The 19,731-nt window shown below is 37.0% G+C and overlaps 1 protein-coding gene across 1 annotated transcript in view; it reads left to right on the forward strand.

Moving 5' to 3' along the window:
• Positions 1-650: 650 nt before the first annotated feature.
• The window catches only part of B3GNTL1 (UDP-GlcNAc:betaGal beta-1,3-N-acetylglucosaminyltransferase like 1), a 123,951-nt gene continuing 104,870 nt past the window's right edge, over positions 651-19,731 (forward strand). Inside the window, exons 1-4 of the mRNA XM_084298332.1 lie at positions 651-776; positions 4,891-5,007; positions 5,133-5,232; positions 10,723-10,787. Coding sequence (XP_084154458.1) covers positions 714-776; positions 4,891-5,007; positions 5,133-5,232; positions 10,723-10,787 — 345 coding nt within the window. The 5' untranslated portion in view covers positions 651-713. The remainder of the gene's footprint in view (positions 777-4,890; positions 5,008-5,132; positions 5,233-10,722; positions 10,788-19,731) is intronic.

The raw sequence follows: 19,731 nt of genomic DNA on the forward strand, positions 1-19,731 counted from the left end.
GTACTTTCAAGGGAGTAAGTGGTTGCACAGTCATGGCTGGAGTAAGTAAATGATCAATAATGATATCATTACCATCAATTTCTGTTGTTTTTTTTAAAGGTTATTAAAAATACAATGGTAGCACTGAACAGGACAGTCTTAACCCAGGAAAGTACTAAAGACAGACACGGCGAACAAACTGAATTAAAGAACATGTGGGAAAGTGCAGATATTTATTTAAGACGTTTATTTAAGACATCAGCGCGTCCCCACACCGGCCCTTCAGCTTTGGCACCACGGGGCCAGCACACCCCTTGGAGCAACCCCACACACGAGCAGCAACGCTTGTAAACTTCAAGACAGGCGACAGAGAGCCGGCGGCGGCCGGGGCAGCACTGACGGGCCGGGCTCAGCCCCGGGACCGAGCCGAGCCAGGCCGGGCCCCGCTCCCCTCAGCGCCTCGCTGCTCGCCGTCTCCTAGAGCGGCGCGCCCCGCCCCGCCGGCGCTTCCGGCCTTTCTGCAACCGCCCTCATCTATCGTTGGTCCTCCGGGCCGTGGTGGCTGCACTGGGCCTGAGGGGACGGGGGGGGTGGAACTCGGTGGCGGCCCCGGGGCTCGGCCGTGAGGAGTGTGGGGGGGGGCATTGCAGCGGGGCCGGTCCTGAAGAGAAACGGCCTCCCGCCCTGCCGGGAGCCCCCGGGCAGCCCCGCCTCCCCCCGGGGGCGGAGGGGCCATGGCGGAGGCGGGGGGGGCGGCCGGGAGCCCCCCGGTGGGGCCGGGCTGCGGCGTGCAGGTGGTGCGTGGAGCTGGGGGGGCTCCGGGCCTTCGTCGGGGTCGGGGGCGCTGAAGGCAGAGGGAAGGGTTGGTAGGGGCTGTGGGGGAAGGCAGAGGGGTGGGTGTGCAGGGGCAGTGGGATGGGTTTGGAGGGGCTGTGAGGGAAGGCAGCCTCGAGACCTGGTTGGCCTTAGGGAGTGAGGCGCTGGGCACGTTTGGTTACCTGGGTTTGAAAAGAGAGCCTTAAAACTTTCCTACAGAGCTCTTTCTTCTCCCTGGAAGGTTTTGTTTTTAATTAGTTTTTCTTTAGCAAATATATACACGTACCCAAACGTATACAAGTACCGCAGATACGGTCTGGCAGCAATTTATATTTAGGTTTAGCGAGGCAAACACACTGGTCCTGAAAAAAAGCAAAATAACACAGATTATTAGGCAAGTGAAAATGAAGAACTTCACAGAATCTCAGAGTCTAAAAGCAGGTCAAAGCTTGTGTCCTAAAAATCATCCTGGGTTCATTTAAAGTATCCCATGCATGAGGTTTGGCAAAACCAGCTGATTTCTGCCAACAACCATGAGTTTTTAAAGGGTTTGGAATGCTAATATGAAAGCTATCATTTAAGAATAACAGTTTCTGACTTATGTAAAATCTTCAATGGTGTTAAAATGATTTAAAAAAAAATTATTTTCCACATTCACATACGGAGATTGGTAGGAGCCAATGTGAACTGGAATTTGCTGAAGCTGAAAATAACATTTCACTTTGGGGTTGTTTATGGTGTATGCCCTCAATAGAGGAGGTAACACCAGAAACGAGGTTTCTTGGGTGTAAAAGTGAGTTGCGCAGTTTCTGTCACTTTTTTTTTTTTTTTTTTAACTCACATGTCTCCAACCTTGTGATCGTTGTATTGTTTTTCAGTAGCGTAGCTGAGGGAAGAGTTATGTTGTTGAGTAATATATTTGTAGAAGAAACAGGGTTGAAGTATCTGCTAATCAGTTAGCATTCTGTCATTTTTCCATACATCAAAACTCACTTAGTAGAGCAACCATGAATCATCTTCAGCTTAGTCAGAGCAAAACGACTTCACTGAAACCACCTAAAATCACTTCAGGCCTTATTCTAGAACTTTGAAGTCCAGAGGAAATCAGGTAATGTCACAATGCTCCAATCCAGATCAGGTTCATAATGCTGTATTTTAACTGTTGTGCTTGGCCATTAGGCCATGAAATGCTCCTCTGCTGGATTTCGCTGTAAGTCAGTCTCAGGTAATAAAAGAATAATTTGGACTCAGTTGTCACTCAGTTGACCTTGTAATGACAAAAACACATTAGTCATGTGCAGTTTATTTAAAGGAGCATTACGTGTATTTGTCGTTCTGTGTTGTGACAGTTTTAAAATATAAAAATGCTGCAAAGAGAACTCAAACAATAACCTGTGCTGTGAGTGGGCAGTGGTAGTTAGCATCAACTGAGCGAAAGGCTTTAAGACGTTAGGAAAACTGTGTTCCAGGTCTCCCTTAGAGACCTGCTTTTAGAGATTGCCGTAGCAAGGCTGGTGTTTCTCACTGGAGACTGTGATTTGTCAGCAGTGACAGAGCTGTTGCTGGTTTTGTCCTGGGACAGAGCATCTAGACAGGATCTCTTCAGGCTACTACCTGATGACTTTTTTCTACAAATCTGCACCCGTACATGAAATATTGTGCCCACGTTCACGTTTTTCCCTTTTTAAATGAACCAAGGAGACTGGAGTGCTTTGGTACAGTCACACAATGGTAAAAGTCAGTTTATAGGTACCCAGCTTAGGGCAAGTGCCAACTACAGCTTTTAAGCCTGGCTACAAATGTACAAATGAACTAGAGAGAAGTGAAAAGTTAAACTCTGTGGTGTATTTCTCTTTGGCCTAAAAACAAAACAAGAAAAAAAACACAAATGCAGAAGAACAGTAAACTAAGAACAGTAGAACCCAAGGAATTTCTTTACTACTGTGTGTTAGTAGTACTCAGGCATTTTAATCATATTGCGGTGTGCAGTTATTTGTATGGATTTGTTAATTTTTCAAGTTTTATGTGGAAGCATCAGCAATTCAGTGCTGTACCATATTTTGACAGGCATGTAGCTTTCCGTTGCTGTGACAGTTGTGTGAAAGTAGAACTTGCTCACAGGAAAATGTTCAAGAGCATGCTAATCTGTTATTAGTTGCTCTGTTGAGATCAGAGTTGGTGACCTCAGGTATTTATGGATTGCTTCTATCTGTGCTGCCGTTGAAGTACTGCTTTTACTGTTTTCAGTTCAAGCTGAGCAGAAAAGTCCTTGAATGATGATTTGCACTGCCGCTCTGACTGAAAACAGGAGCTCACTATGGAAAAAAGTAAAGAAGTTCCAGTTTTACAGTTTTCAAACCAATGTCAAGCCAGTTTGTGACGGTATAGTCAAAATTGTACCAAGTTAGGTAATTTAAAAAAAAAAAAAAAAAGATGAAGAATCAGTGGCTATTCTGAATGTACAAAACTGCATTGGAAAAAATGGAGAATGCTCTTCTTTCTGAATGAATATGTTAGATTGATTAGCATGACCATTTAGGGGCTTATTTTAATTGCAATCTAAAGGTAAGGGATATTAAAATCCTGAGCAATTTGGATGTATTGGTTTAGGATCTCAGGCCTGCTTATTTTTTGAAGTCTAAATGCACTATTGAGCCATACTTATGAAATAATCTTTTTTTTTTTCTTTGTTGTATTTTTTTGTATTCAACTTTTTTTTTTTTTTTTTTTTTTTTTTACTTTGTCCTTATTTTACTTGCTTATCTCTCTACAACAGGTCAAAGACTTTCTTTGCTTAAAAATGTAGATACCTTTGCCTCTACTTGTTTTAAATACCCCTTTTTCCTGTCACAACATCCTGCCAAAAATCAGGATGTTCATTCATTTTAGACCAGTATATATATTTTTTTATTTTGCTGTGCAGTGCTGTTAAGCTTTTTATTTGTTAGTCATTGTTACTGTACATTGTACTCTGCGATATCTGAGTGTACATATATTGTACTGTGTATAAGAAAAAAAAAAAAGAAAAAAACAGTATGCACAATAGCTCCTAATGTGTGCATTTGTGTGTGTTTGCCAGATCTGTAAGAAGTCCATTTCAGTGCTCTTCTGGTAGCTTCTCAAGATTCTCACGTGCTCACAGTAGGAACTAATCGTCTGGTTCTTCCAAGTGTGTGTTTATGGTTACACCACATGATAAGGACTAGAGTTCTGTTTCTAGGAACTTCTTAAAATGTCCTGTGAGGCTTTTTACAGGTTACTTGGGCTCTTTGTCTTAAATTCTCCATCTGTTATAAGGCACCTTAGCAGGTACTGGTTTGGCCTCCCCCTTTACGGACATTGCCAGTGTACTGTTACTGCGTCAAATTTCCTAGGACTGGCATGCTGTGAATGGAAGGTATTCTTTTTTCAAGATATAGAAACAATTTTGGGGGTTAAAAATGAGAATACTGATGAGTACTTAAACAGAGAAATCCCTCATCTGTGATTTCTAACCAATTTTAAAATGAAGATTTCAGATAAGTTTTCACACAATGCTTATGGGGCTGAAACAACAGAAGCTATAGGAGGAAAGCCTGTAATTGAAATGAGAGACTAAGGAACTATGTCATAAGTCATCTTCTAATGTTTTTTATATCAATTTTAGATAAAACCATTTAAAAAACTTGTCTAGAGTCCAAGGATTCAGGCTGCACATACAACATCTCCAGTTAGGTAATAAGTCAGAAGAAAAATTGATGAGTAAGATCTATTAATGGAAGATAGAAGCAAAGAGTGTCTTATGAAATGTAGGAATACTGGAATCAAGTTAGTATAGTTTAATCAATGGCTTGTTAGCATTTTTTGTTCAGTAGTCTCTTGTTTCCTTGGAGATCTACCAAAAGTAGAACTCAGAAAATGTGAAGTTTGAGAGAGGTGAAAGCAAATCATGTATTTAAAAGGAAAATAAAGGTACCTTGCCTACTTCCATATTCTTGTGATCCCTTTTTGGTGAAAGTTAGTTTCAGAAAGATCTGGCACTTCTCTTTTTTAATGAATATTCTTGTAGTGTAAGGACAAAAAATAGTGTTACTGACTTTTTCTGTTTTTTTGTAGTCTGTCATTGTGCCTGTTCACGATAGTGAATGCTGGTTAGATGAGTGCCTGAAATCTGTCTGGGAACAAGATTTTAAACAAACGATGGAGCTGTCAGTTTTTAATGATGCCAGCAAGGTATGTTTCAGACCTTATTGAAAATGCTGTCCAAGTCAATACTGTCTCTGACAGAAATTTTTATTTGGGCTGTTTGGTTCACCACACAAAATAGAATAGCTGCACCTCTGTCATCATTTTTCTAGGACAGTTCAGCTGAAATCATTGCAAAATGGAAGATGAAGTTGGAAGATGCTGGTGTTCCAGTAATCATCGGTAGCAATAATTCATCTCAGCCTCGAGGAGGTATGTAACTTAATAGTGATTTTTTTTTTTTAAAGAGTTAGGTTGCTATGATAGACAACACTGTTTTACTTCGAGAAGTGTCTTAGTAGCCACTTGCATTGCAATGGAAAAAAAAAACACATTGGACGCGGAGGTCTGGAAAACAAAAACTCATTCCAATTTAGAATTTGGCCCTGTTGTTTTTGGCTCCATAAGATTTGTTTATATGGCCAGGAAAGAAGAACTTGGCTTGATACTTATTCTCTACTCAGCAAAAGAATTTTGTTTAATTGAAGTGTACACAATGTTGTTAATGCTTACAATTTTACTGTGGCTTTCTGATATCTGATTTATCTTCAGAAGATATGTCTTAAGAAAAAAGAAATGCAAGATTTCTTACATAATAATTTAAAAATCATTTAAGTGCTTGTCAGGATTGTAGAGCAGACCCTGAAAATGTGAAATAAAGACTAACAAGCAAAATTATGTGAAAAGGTTTATTTTCCTCCTGAATCTCAGTCTTGCTTCTCAGTCACTTGAACGATTTCCCCCTTTCCCAAGATACATTCCTTGGAGTAAAGTCCAACTTTATAAACAATGCAATTTAATTAAAAGTCACAGATTTTTATTTTTATTTTTTACTTATTAATGGCTGTGGAAAAACTTGGCCATGTTCTGTAATGTGGAGATTGCAGGTTTCTTACTGCTGCCATTGCAAAACTCTACTGATTTAAAACAGTTAAATTTGTGGTCCAAGCCAAATGGAGAGGTGGTTCTGGGGTTTTGCAATTGGGCTGTAAATAACAATCATGTTGAATTATGAAGTACTTTGCTGCAGGATGAAGATACAGATGGTGGGATATGAACTGTAAAACTTACATGTTTTTAATTTTAATCTCACTCTTTTTGTCAGAAGTGGAGGAAAAGCCAGTGTTTGCTTTTGTTAAAGGGGCAGAGGCCTGGGGTGAAATGGAAAATGCATTTTTGATACCACTTTGATCAGATCAAAACAGAGCTTTAAAACAAGTTTTGATGTGGGAGCTAAAAACTCACACTAAAACTCCTTGGTATTTACACAAGAGGCTAAACCAATATGTGTAGTGAGCTACCTGACAGGTCCGTAGTGGGATTCCCTATTGATTTACATGCTACTGCAAATTGCATTTAGCCACTGGAAGAGATAACAAACAAATATCGCTATCATTTTTTTCTTCTTTTTTGTTTGTTTTATGTTTGGGCTTTTTTTTAAGCAGACAAGCTTGCTAAAATGTAAAATAGAAATGAAAGTATGTTGCTCTTTGAAGAAGCAGATGTTGAGTGGCATTAAAGTTGGAGGATCACGACTGTGTTCTGAAGATCAATAAGAGGACGAAGCAAACAGAACACTGCTCATATTTTTATGGGAGCTGTAGATAGAATATTTCTGTCATTCTAGGTTTTGTGACAATGAGTAGCCAGGTAGGAATTAATATAAAATTTCATCAAAATTTGTGTCTTTCAAGATAATCTCAATTAAGAGACGCATTTTGGAAACACTGTAACACAACATCTGGTAAGCTTGTTTTTTTTAACACAATATCCTGTTTGTAACTGAAAAGAAACCCAGATTTATAGACCAGTCAAATTGGTCTTACTATGGAAAAGCCCAGTTCTGTTTCAGAAGGCTTAATTTTCATCCCATTGTTGAAACACAAATAACTACGAGTTTCTGAACTGAATTCATCTGTGACTTGGTGTAGGCCCCTGGCTTTATTTGCTTTCATTTCCTTTGACTATAGACTTCTTTAAAGCTTTTTTTTTTTTTTTTTTTTTTTTTTTTTTTTTAACAGTTGTCAGACCTAGCAGTACTGAAGTATAGCAACATATCTGTTACTATAAGTAATTTTAATGTTTTAACCTTTGTAGCGTGATCTGTTGTTGTTTTGACAGTGCAGCTTGTAATATAAGCACTGTTGAGCTGGTGATGAGACAAGGTTGGTAGAGCAAATACTTTTGGGCAACTGATATGCTGGAGTTAAAAAATGTAAAGAATTTCTTGTATTCCAGGAAGCTTATTTATTTTCCTTTTTTTCCACCTTAACTACTGGGTGATCTGTCTTCTTTAAAATCTTACCTCTTTTAGTAGCTGATGATCTAAAAAGCTAAGGAGGTTGTGATTTATTGTTAATGCCATCTTGTTATATAGTTTCCATTTTAATAAAATATTTCCTATGTATAAAGTCTTGTTCCAAATAGACTTGTATTAATGGCATGTGTAAACTAGTTGTAGTTTGCAAGAACACAGGTGCAAGGTTTTGACGATAATTTATGGTAATACTCCGAAGTCAGTTCACCTTTGCACTCTAGGAAACTGAAACTAAGTTTGAGTTGTGAACTACAATGAGTATCTTGTGCCATTAAAGAGAGATGTCAGATTAATTTTTGTTTTAACGTGTATTTGCCAGTGTTAGGATAGCTGAAACCTGAACAAATCTTTAAGAAATTGTTGGAAGGGGGCACAGCTGTGAGCATTGTTTTAAATAATAGGATGAAATGCATAGTTCTTTTTTTTTTTTTTTTAAATAAAAAAAGCTTATTCATGTGGAAGTCACTCTCAGGTCACCATTAAAATGAGGACATCTTTTCTTCATGGTTGTTACATTTTAGGAGCAGGTTACTTGAAATCCATAGTATTTGTTTGCTTTCAGTGATTTACTTTTATTATGTTAAGGACTAGTTACAACTGTAAGGAGTCTTTCCTTTAATAGAAGATGCTTTAGTACAGAAACAATGTACTAGTCAGGCTTCACATCTTCAACTATTTACACAAGATTAGGATTTATTTCTGATTCTTTTCTAACATGTAAAAGAAAGGGGGGGACCTAGAAAAAAAGAAAGGGTCACTCGCCTAAAAAAAGGAAACCTTTTTCTTTCCAAGAGTAAGGAATGTTAATATCTCACTGAGGCTTAAGTTTTTACGGTTGTAACCATGGTAACAGGCTCTTTTCACCAAGTAAGCAGGCCTTACAAAACTCAGAGACCTGGCACAAACATTTGATTTTCTTCAGTAGAGTAATATTAAAGAAATTCTTTAACTCATGCCAAACATAGGATTCATTGTGGTGAAAACTTTTTAATATCTAGTTTCTTCTACAGGGAATTATATCTCATTTTAATAGTTTTTTAAATATGCATATTCTCTATTTAAAAAAAAAAAAAGCTAGCGTAAGAAAAGCTTCAGGATGGTTTCTGTTTTAATCTTAATAAATATTTTCCAACTCTTTTTCATAATGAATATTTAATACTTCAGATTTTTTTTTAAGTGTTTCTATTTGAAAACAAGATCTGAGGTATTTCAGAAAGTTCATGTAGTAATATTACTGTCATCTTGTAGTTGTCTTTGAATCTGCTTCACTTTTTTCTTCGTTATTGATTCCTTGGACTTCGTTAGTTTATACTGAAGATGGTTGAAATGTTGGAGTGTATACTAATGGCAGGATTGAAATGTAAATACAGGCTGCTTTACAGCTGGTAATGGTATATCCGAGTATTGATTTGATTGATGTTGGGTCAAATTTTGTTCTATCCTGTACTTTTTCCTCTTTCTTTAGTAGGGACCTCTGCAGTATTAGGGTTTTTCTTGTTTGGCATGTTCAGACCTGCTAACTTTCATCAGTTGTTTCCTACTAAAATCACTCATGCCAGGATCCAGCTCTGCTGTTGTGTGAAGTACTGACTTTGCCAGCTGCTTTTTTACTGCCAAAAGAAAAAGAGAATGAGAGTAACTGTATATATGAGATTAGATATTCATACATGTATAAAAAGTTGTATGTAAATATGCTTTAAGGTAATAAATCTAAGAAATCTATGGAGAAGTTAAGGTAACTCAAAGACACCCACAAAGTGAGAATTAAAATACTTGAAATACATAAGAATAAAACAGTTACAAGGAAGAGCCTTTATCAGTACTGTTGCTTTGGCAGTTGATCTAATGTTCCTTTGAGGCAGTCAGAAATGCAGTCATAAGTCTTTTTCTTTACTTGGACAACTTAGCAAGATAGCCAAGGAGCAAGTGTATTAAACTAAGTGAACCTTTGAGCCCAGTTAAATTTGTTTCCTGAGCAAATTTAAACATGGATCTCACAAAAAGAACAGAGAAAGCTTTTGAATTTTTTGAAATGCCAAATCAGGAACTTAAGGAATAATAATATTTAAAACTACCCGACTCCATATCATGGTGAGACATGGCTTTATCTTTCCAGTTTTCCCTTTAAAGAATAATAAAAATCAATACAACAGTATTAAATATCATTGCATCACATGGTTAGCAAGCATATCAGAGCAATCTTGAGCTGGATTCTCTGAGTGAGTTTCAGAAATAGTTTAAATAAAGCTTAAATGATTACATATATATATATATATATATATATATATATATAAAAAAAAAAAAACAAATAGAATTTCTGTAGGGTTTTTCAGAATAATATGATATAGCATGGTCTTTTCTTGTAATGCTGTCTGTAACAAGAATTCAAAGACCAGAATGTACTTAGGCCTTGTCTACGTATAAAAAGTGATCCCAGGTAAACCAGCTCATACTTGTTCCTCATAGATGTGTTTCCATTTCTGAACTCACCTTGCTGCTGGTTGCTGCAGTTCCTTCCTTACCTTTGGTCGTGCATTCCTGCTCTTCCCTCCTTTTTTTTTTTTTTTTTTTTTTGCTTTGTTGCTTGTTTGACCCTCCAGTGCTGTCCAGTGCTGCTTCAGAAATTAAGCTGACAAAAAAGTTTTCTTCTAGTTCAACTTCCTGAAATGGCATGGTAGAAAAGCCTGGATTGTCATCTGACTGAATTTATATTTTAGGGTTGTCTTCCAGAGATGGTATAACATGTTATGGTATAAATAAGACAAATTTGTGCTTTTTGGACATGTACTCTCCTCCTTGCATAACATTGATTTTTCTCTAACTTCCTAATGAGACTTTTTTGTTTTAATTTTTGTATTTGCTTCCTTTGTATTTAACATACAAAATGGAACAGAACTGTTTTTGTGTACTGAGGACTTGGCCCCCAGGTAGGGAAAACAAGTTGACTAGCAGTCTCTTGTGCTTTCTTTTATTATTAGTATTATTTTTTTTTTTAATTCAGAATTTGTTGCTATTTGTTACAATTAAAGAGATGAATATGTATATTCAGCCAAGGTTTTTCATCATCTGGATGTGTACTGGATGTGAGGCCTAGGTAGCTGGACTCTTCAAGGTTTATATTATGTATTATATCTTTGGGGAGGGGTAGTAAAAGTTCAGTTCTGCTTGGTGGTAGAATTTTGATATGTACATCTGATTAACCACACAGAATAATACTGAAATGAACATACAATTTAAATATTTAAAAGTTACCTGGTTTAAAATATGGAAAAATCCGTATTTTGCTTGGTACTGATTTTTATACTTTCGTCTGTTCCTGACTGCAGTAAGCTTAAAAATTCAAAGGTTAAAGCTACTATATAATTTTATCTTTATTTTCTCAACAGTTGGATTTGCTAAAAATCAAGCAGTAATACAGAGCTCGGGAGCCTATCTCTGCTTTCTGGATTCAGTAAGTTGATACATCATGCTTGACTCAGTTTTGTCTAAAAGATTGTCTCATCATTTTTGATGTCATGGTTGGTTTGCTTTAAAGACAAGCTCTTCAAAGGTGGTTGGGTGTTAAACATGGTGGTTACTATTTATAGCCCTAAAGTTGCCTTCCAACCTGTAGCATGTCCACAGCCTCATACCATTCTTTGATCCTATGGGATTTCACAAGCGGTTGCGAGCAGAGTTGAGCAGGGTTGCTGTTTAGCTGTTTTTAGAATTTTTGCTTTCCCATGTGCTTCAGAAAATGATACAGATGAGAAACTAAGAGCTAATCTACTGGCTTTTTAATGCAAAATAGGAGATGTCTCATCTCCCATCTTGCTTTTTTTTTTCTTTATCCTTTGTTGTATACCTTCTGTGAACCCATTCAGCTCACTAACCCACAGATAGCTATCTGACTTTGTACAGCTTAATATGCAGTGAAGGGTTTCACAAATGTGCATAGCTGATCTGAGGAACGGTGCCATGTGGCTAGGATCAGGCAAAAAGAGCAAGACCTTTAAGGCTCACTGATCTTGTGTAATTTCACCTGAAGATTGATACTTTCCTCTGAATTGGCTATGGTTTAGTGTAGTACTAGGAGGAAATGGCTGCAGGAAGTGTAGGCTTTCAGGTAGGGTACAAGTTAACATTATGATTGTCTGTGCTCATTAGAAAGTGGCGTGATCTTTTTCATGAGAGTAGGGAGGTGAACTCTACAGCCTTATAATCACACAGCTTTCACTTTGGATGTTCTTTCAGTTTGCAAACTCTATTTGTTGTACCAGCTATGCAGTTGTTTTTTTTTCCCAACAGTGTACTGTTGCAAGACCCAAGGCAATTTGGCATATGTTTCTGGTCTTACTTTTAAGAAATTAAGCTTTGCTGTTGGCTTTCCTGGCCTTTATTCTTGCTGTTATTAAATTATAAAGTATATATCAACACTTTGCCTTTTTAAAAGAGTATATTTGAATTTATCCTATCTTCCTGTTAGTGATTTTTTTTACAGAGTATATTTATATAAATCTTTGTGTACAAGTTTAAGGAGGGTGAAGCTTTGAAATGCAGTATCCAATATGCATATGTATAAAATGGTATGTCAGAAAACAAAATTTGAGCATTTATTGGACACATGGAATTCACAATCACACATACAAATTAATGGGTGTTTGGACAGGTCAGCTTCTTACACGTCAAAGAAAAGTACTTCATATTCAGCACTGAGTGTCAGTATCTGTTTCATAAACAGATTGTTTTGAGGAAGTATGAGCATGAAATCCACTGCTCTGTTTTTGATCTCATGATTCATCAGATTGTAAGAGCGTGTGAGTCTTACAAATTATGCCATGAAGTAGCTGAAATGATAGCAGTTTTGTTAATGCAAATATACCTGGGATCCAGTTCTTTTTGTTTGTCTTCAGGTAGACACAGATGCCAGGGCCAGTTAAATTAATGATTCTGTGAATTTAACTCTCCTACATTGTGAGTCAGTGAAACTACTTACGTATATAAACAAGAAAGAAATACATATTAAAATTTTGTAAAGGTCAGGTGTTCCAGGCTTGGATAAATACTACATTGTATGGGGTATTACAGGAAATACATGGGATGAGTTGTGTACATACTTACGTTGACTGAAGCTAGCTGGAGTCCACATAAGCATGAGTGAGAAATTAACATACTGTTGTATTGTCCTTAGAGCTTCACATCTGTCTCAAATCTGTATAAAATAATTTACAGAGGTAAGTCTTTCAATCCAGACAGATGTAGTTGTTTGCAAGTTAATATTTCTATAGAGATATCTTCAGAATTCTTAATTTATTTGCTTTATGGAGTTTATGAACTATGCTTCTTTGTGCTGCTGTGTTCTGTTTGCTGACTGTTCTATTTGCTGTGCATATGAGAAAACAAATTACAACTAATATGAAATCCGTGGTGGTTTTGAATTTCTGCAAGATTATTATTAGCATAAGTTGATGTTTCATATAATTAGGACCTAGTCAAAGTGCTATGATTGAGAATTTTATGACTTCCAGTATGGATAAGTTTGGAAGAAGCTAACAAGGCTTTCTGTTCTACACATTTCTGTTCCTGCTATTGAGCTACATGCTGCAGAACAGAAGACATTCTGATCTAGCAGAAGCCTAATCTTGGTACAAAGAAATGCTAAATGATTGGCATTACTTAAGTGTATTTTCTACCATCTCCCCTTGTGGCTACCATTGTTTGCTGAAAACAGATTGGAGGAAATAAAAATGAATGTGGAAACTGCTGCAAGTCTAAAAATTGCTCAATATTTTGGCCATAGTTAGTAAATGCTGTGTGATAATAGCTGCAACACAGATGTTGCCAGCTGTTTAATAGCTCTGCTTCTACACACCACCTACCTTCTTCGTTTCAGTCACCAATCCAGCGTCAGGCTCTATAGGAAGGAATGCTGATATCAGCCGTTTGGAATGTGCTGCAGTAATGCCAAGGAATTGACCTTCAGATGTGCAGGCATAATTGAAGCTTTGCTAGAGGTGGATGGAGAGAGAAATGGGGCTGTGTCAATAGCTTGTATACATTTCATATAGGTGGAGAAAAGTGTTGTGGCTCCTCATATGTTCATTTCACTTACGCATCTTTGGGAGTATTAGTCCCGAAGAGACTGTTTTGCTTGCCATTCCAGCTGGAGTCAAGCTGCTTGTGTTATGTCTCTCAACACAGATTTGCGAGGACAACAAATTGGGAAGAAATGTGGAGGGAAAAAAAAAAAAAAAAAAAGGTTACAGAGCTCAGAACTGTCAGAATTTGATCAGCCTATTCTAGTATGAAGTGGCAGCTGTTTGACTAATAGCTATTATGGAGTTTCTTTGCTGTAGCTGTTGTTACAGATTTCACCTCTAAGCTACTGAGGCATTTTTCCCACCAGCAAAAGCAGAAAATGTGAAGATACTTAACAAATTGTTCTTATTGTACTCCCAGAAAAATCTTGGTCATAATGACATCAGAGTTCACTAATTATGCTAATGTATTTCACAGTTACTTTCCTCCTTTTCAAATTTTCTGTAGTTACTTTATCTACCAGTTGCGTTTTATTGTGATTTTAGTTTGTCAGCTCTCCGGGGTGGTTGCCATCTTTGTTATAATCATTTACCCAGATTTAGCACAGGAGAGGTGTAATACTGAAAACTCTTTTTTTTTCTTTGAAGTGCTATTTTCTTTGACACTTACCAAACATACTTATCCTTCTATAAAACTGCATTTCTTTCAAAAGGAATGTGCTTTCATTCCATCCTAAGAATCTGTGTAGTTTCCCATTATTTCAGGTTTAATCAAGGTGGTTTTGGAGGTTATATAAATATATAGGTAAATATATAGAAATATAAAATCATGTCCTTTATTTGACCTGCAATATTTCTAGCCCAGTCATATTTACTTGAGTCCTTGACCCATTTGTTTTAGTCCTTTGAAAGGCTCTGTTGGCAATATATTGCTGTTTGCAAGATTCTTACTTAGCCAGTTCAGAGTTGGCTGTGCCGTGCTGTCCCAGCACAGGGAAGCAGCTGAGCTTTATTCACCAAATCGAGGGTGGACCATCAGAGTCAGCACTCTGCTGTTTGAATTGGCAGCTGCCGACCTGTGTTTTCCCATTTGTGAGATTTGCTTTTAGGATTTCAGTTGCAGAATGTCAGTGTTGCTGTCAAATGGTGCATGAGCTTGTCTTGAATTTCAGGTTCAAAAACACTTCAGTGAGGGGAGTTCTTAAAGGTCTTGGGAGAAGGTGGTTGGGCCTCAGCTAGCTGCTTGGTGTGTTTCGGGGACTCCAGCCTTCAAGCTAGTTCTTAGTTATTAAAATAGCTGCTTGGTTACATAGGCTCCTTCACTTGCTGGTTTTGGAAGTTGGTGTTTTAAGTTACTTTGCAGGCGTTAATAACCTTTTGAAACACTTTCATGGAAATTACAGTTTGTATAGCCTAAAAAATGCAGCAGTGATCAGACTTCATGTATTTGCTTTTTTATTGTTGTTGTGACATAATACTCCTTGCAAATTTGATCCTCAGTTTAAAAACTGAGAGAAAGTGTCACTCAATCAGGAGGTGAATGGATGTAGTGGTGAACTCCATTCCCAGAAGCTCCCTCTCCCCCGAAGAGTTGTACCTTTTTTCTGAATCACTAAGGAGAACGAAAATATTATTAAAAAAAAAAAAAATGGGGGGGGGGGGGAGAGTGGAGGACAAACAAGAAGTACTTGAAGGCATCATTCCTCTTACGTATATGTCTTCACAGAACAGTATTAAAAATGGATTAAATGTCCCTGTCTGGAATGTGAAATGTTACTTGTCTGTTTCATAAATAACCAAACCTTTAGAATTTGGCTGCCATAAGCTCCTTCCACACTTCTTCATCAGTTTATTAGTTAAAGGGGGTAATTGAAATTGACAGGGAGGATTTTACTCTGGTCTGAGTTTACTGATGTTGCAGTGTAAATGACTTGCTTCCCCTGTCTGTAAGCACTCCCATGCTTTTTTATAGCGATCGAACTGTGAGAAAGATCCAAAATCTATCCCCAGTGACTTCAGAAATGTTAGGTATAGAACAGCATATGTCTGCGCTTGCTGCACAAATGCACCAAGGTGGGAATTGCCTTGACGTCAAAAATTTCTCATCAGTTGATAGTCATGTTGAAGTAAAAGATTCCATAGGAAGATTCTAGTTAATTTTATGCTGTTGGAATGTGCCAGTCAGCCAGGTGTAAGGTCACCAAACATGTCCTCCCATTTAGGGCTCTTTGTTGCCATGTTCAAGAAAGAAATGGTGCACCATAAAGTCAGTGTCTTAGCCTTGGAAGTGTTTCCTTTGTTGTCCCTTTCTTTCTCAAGGTATTTCAGAAGTAGAATCTGAAGAGCAGTGTTTTTTTCCCTGTGATATTGCAAGTACTGGCAGTGTGTGTGTTTTGCTCAGGTGAGACATGTGGAACTCGAGTGTGTGATTTTAATGGGTTTGATAGCGTGGGGCTTCTTTAAAAACACTGCCGATGATGAGCGTATTTGCTTTGGTAGTCCTGCAGACAGGCCAGTTTGTGGAGGCTTTAGGCCTTTTACTTCTCTAGCTCAAGGAGTTGGACTGAACAATAGCAAAGAAGGATTTCACTTATAGTCTGAGCAGGTGCAGGGTAAATGAATGCCCGTTTGATGGATTGAAAGACTGGAGATGCCGTGTCATTTCTTAGGGAATCAGATGTTCCTCCTGGTACTGCTACAGGTTGTATTTTAGGGGCAATAGCTGCAATGACAAGAAAGTGCTGTTACTGCCAGGATGGAGCATATCAGCTTTTTTTTTTTTTTTCCAGCATCATGAAGGAATTTGCAGAAGTGTTTGATGCTGAGTCTATAATGTGAGCTTAAGGAAGCACTTCGGTACTGAGCTTTAGTTAGTGTAGTATTTAGTTAGTGTAGTATTTATGTGAGCTTGTCCTTGGTTTTAAAAAGTGAAGACGTATTGTATGTTGAGTTGTATGTTTTGTGTTTACTTTCTGCAGTAAAAAAAAAAACAGTTTCAAGGGAAAATCATCATTATCACTGTGGAGTTCAGTGTGGTCCAGACAGCCTGCCTGGTTGAAGAGGCCAGTGAATGTTTGTCACTTAAATGTATCCAGAATGGTTTAAGAAGCAAATAATAAAGCAAAAACAGCTTTGAATAGTATCTTTAAACTTGGATTATTGACTTAGATTTCCTTTTCTTCGACTAAACATATGAGGAAAGTAAAAGAACTAGCTCAGTGTAAATTGTGTGTGTTTATGATGAGTGCTTGCCTCTGGTTGGAACGAAAACAACGTAGCTGAGAGCTGTGTAATGAGCGGTTCTGGTCCTACAGCATCTGCAAGTGGTGTAGAACCCAACAGGAGCAAGGCAGCTTTCTGCAGAAGGGATGTATTGGTAGGACCGCAAGCAGGCAGAATGCCTGTATGACTGAAAGGTGATGGAGATCACGGCCTCCCACTGGCAGAAACACATCTGGGCTTGTTTAGAAATCCCTGCTGGCTTTTCATGTGAAATAAAGTCCTTTTCATTCTCCCATCTTTCAGCAAATTGTTTCCCTACTCAGAATGGACACTGGAGAACAGGAAACATGTTTGTAATCAACAAAATTCCTACAAAATCTGGGTTGTTTTCAGTGTCTAATGTAGGCTTTTGTTTATATTGCTTTATTGCTTGTCATTTACCTGTTTGGCGTTGTTTGCATTGTATATATGTATGTATTTAGCTGGCAGTAAACCCAGCTACTACCTGAGATTTTTCTTAATTTTTTTCCAAAGTTTGGGGAATGCAGTTACCTGAAAGTAGATTTATTAACAAATTATTTTTATTTCCTTATCCTACTGTAAGTACATACTTAGTGGAAGCATATTTATTGAACATTATTTTAAATATATTCTTTTGTTATTCTTTCAGTGAGGGAAAATTTCTCTTCATCCTGTCTGCCTTCTGTCCGCCAAGAGACAACCTTTAGACGCTTTCATGTTAGCAGGGAAAAATGAATTATTTTTTTTTTTAAAGGAAGTTTAACAGAAGTTTCCACTAAAATTCAATGTAATTTACTGCTAGCCTTATCTTCCCTAATCACATCTAGGAGACAGAAGTGGACTAAATGTACTTTGCTATTTCTAAATGTAGTCTGTTTTTCTAAATAGCATCTTTTTCTAAATTCAGTAGTATGTTTTTTCTAAACAGACTAAATATACATTTGCAGCTAGATTCAGATGTGCACTTCTTTGTCTGATGTGTCATGAGGGAAAATTATTCTGAAAAATGGTTTAATTATTCAACTTTTGTTCACAGTTTTAAACAAAAAACATCCAAACTGTTGACTGTAGAAACCAGTATCTGTCAACAGTTGCTGAATTCAGTATCATAAATGCAATATCTTTGATAGGGAATCTGTGATTATGTAATGTACAGCTCTATAAATGTAACATCTTAATTATCTGCTATTGGTGAAACTCTGTAAGTTCTTACCAGTGCAGTGTGTGGTTGAGTGTCACTGCTATCTATCACTGGCCTATGAAATTGAGAAATTTGTAAAGTGCTCTGGTTTTGTGGCATTGTCTTTCTGCTTTTACTCATTAGAACTTAATCTCTTCTTTCTTTCTTTGATTCTTTCTTTTTTTTTCCTATCACTGACATAGAATGCAACCTCATTACTAAGAACTATTTCTTCAGGATTATTTTCTCTTTTCCACTTCATCACAGTAAAGAATCTTCAAAATGCGTTGAAGTTTGATTTTGCAGTTAGCTTTCTTTTTTATAGCTGTCCAGCCTGAGTATTAAAAAGCTAGGTGGATGAACTGACTCAGTTTTGTCTGGGATGTGACTTGTATTTTGTACCATTCTTCCTCATCATTTGATTGCTTTATTTTATTTGGGATTAAGACATAAGTCTTAAACTACTGTTCTTTTTTTTTTTTTTTTTTTTTTTTTTACATCCCAGGAAGAATCACAGAACTAAACAGCAATGCATTATGTAAAACTTGTAAATAATAACTGATAGATAAATGGAGAGACTTTTTAAAAATATTTTAAATAAAGGTTAAAGGTCACTCAGGGTAAGAGTTCATAGTTTTGGAATATTAGAGAACAAAAATGTATTTATTTTCTTAAAAAGCATTTTAAAGTTTTTGCGGTCATAGTGCTCCCTCTTAGGCTGGATTTTACATAATACTGATGATCTTGGTGATAGCCTAAGACCCAAATCTGCAGTCTTGTTAGTTTTGCCAATTGCGTCCACATGACATAGTGCTTTGTTAGGGGGAAACAGACCAAGCTGTCTGTTGATAAAAACATAACATTGACCTGTATGGTGAATAGAATTCTGGATTTCATTTGGATTATTTAAATCAAGTTGATTATTTTTCATCTTTGTGAGTGTATGAGTCCCGTTTAAATTTATCTCTTGTGCAAGATCATAACTGGAACCTTTTAGCACAAGAGCTTATGTTGTGTATTGTAAGCGATAAAAGTAACATTGTTCTAAGCATTTTCATTCCTCAGTTTTGGATGGATTTCTTTTTGCATTCTTGGTTTTTAGGGATTTAACAAGAAGACAACAAGGTGTGAATAAAGCTCAGTTAAAATATAACTCCTATATTTTGTAAGAAAAAACAGATTGTAATTAAAAAAAAATATATCTCTGTGGTATACAGAGAAATATGATTATTGTTCTTACAGGCAAGGGTAAATGTTTTGCTATAATGTTTGCTTGATGAATTCTTGATAAAGTAGATTAGATGGCAAATATTATTGTCAAAGTTCTGAAGTAACTGTTGAAGAGAGTTTCATTCTCCCTTTATAATAAAGGCTGAGAAATCAGAATTTTTCCACTGTTGGTTTTGAAAATGATTAAAATCTTATATTTTTACTAACCATATCCTGGATACAGAAAAATGCTTTTGCCGATATATCTCTTTCTTCTTTTAAGAACTTGCATGCCACAAAAGTCAGTTTTATTATTCTATTGTTTTATCTTTAACCTTCAATTGTGTTAAATAGTTGGAGCTACTTCTAAAGCTCTTTTCATTCTCCTGTTGATTTTGGTAAGACTGTCGTGTCACCTTTATATCGAGATCATTCAACCCTCCAAGCCCTACTTATCCAAGCACTAATGTTGCTGTTGATTTGACTGAAAGTTTTAATGTGAAAGTTTTTGGAAATTCAATACTTGTATTTTGGCTTTAGCAGAAATCTCCTTTGAATAATTTTAGTGTGAGGAACGGTTAAAAGAATGGATGTAGACCAGGAACTCAGGAACGAGAACCAACCATGAATTATGTTTCCCTGATAAGCTAGAAACATTTGGAAATACACTGAGGAGAAACAGGTTGTATTAGCTTTAACCAGTGTGTAAGAGAGACTCAGTACAGCTCAGACCGCAAAGAATGTTT

The sequence above is a fragment of the Netta rufina genome, assembly GCF_964035555.1.
Source record: "Netta rufina genome assembly, chromosome: 19".
NCBI classification, from domain to species: domain Eukaryota; kingdom Metazoa; phylum Chordata; class Aves; order Anseriformes; family Anatidae; genus Netta; species Netta rufina.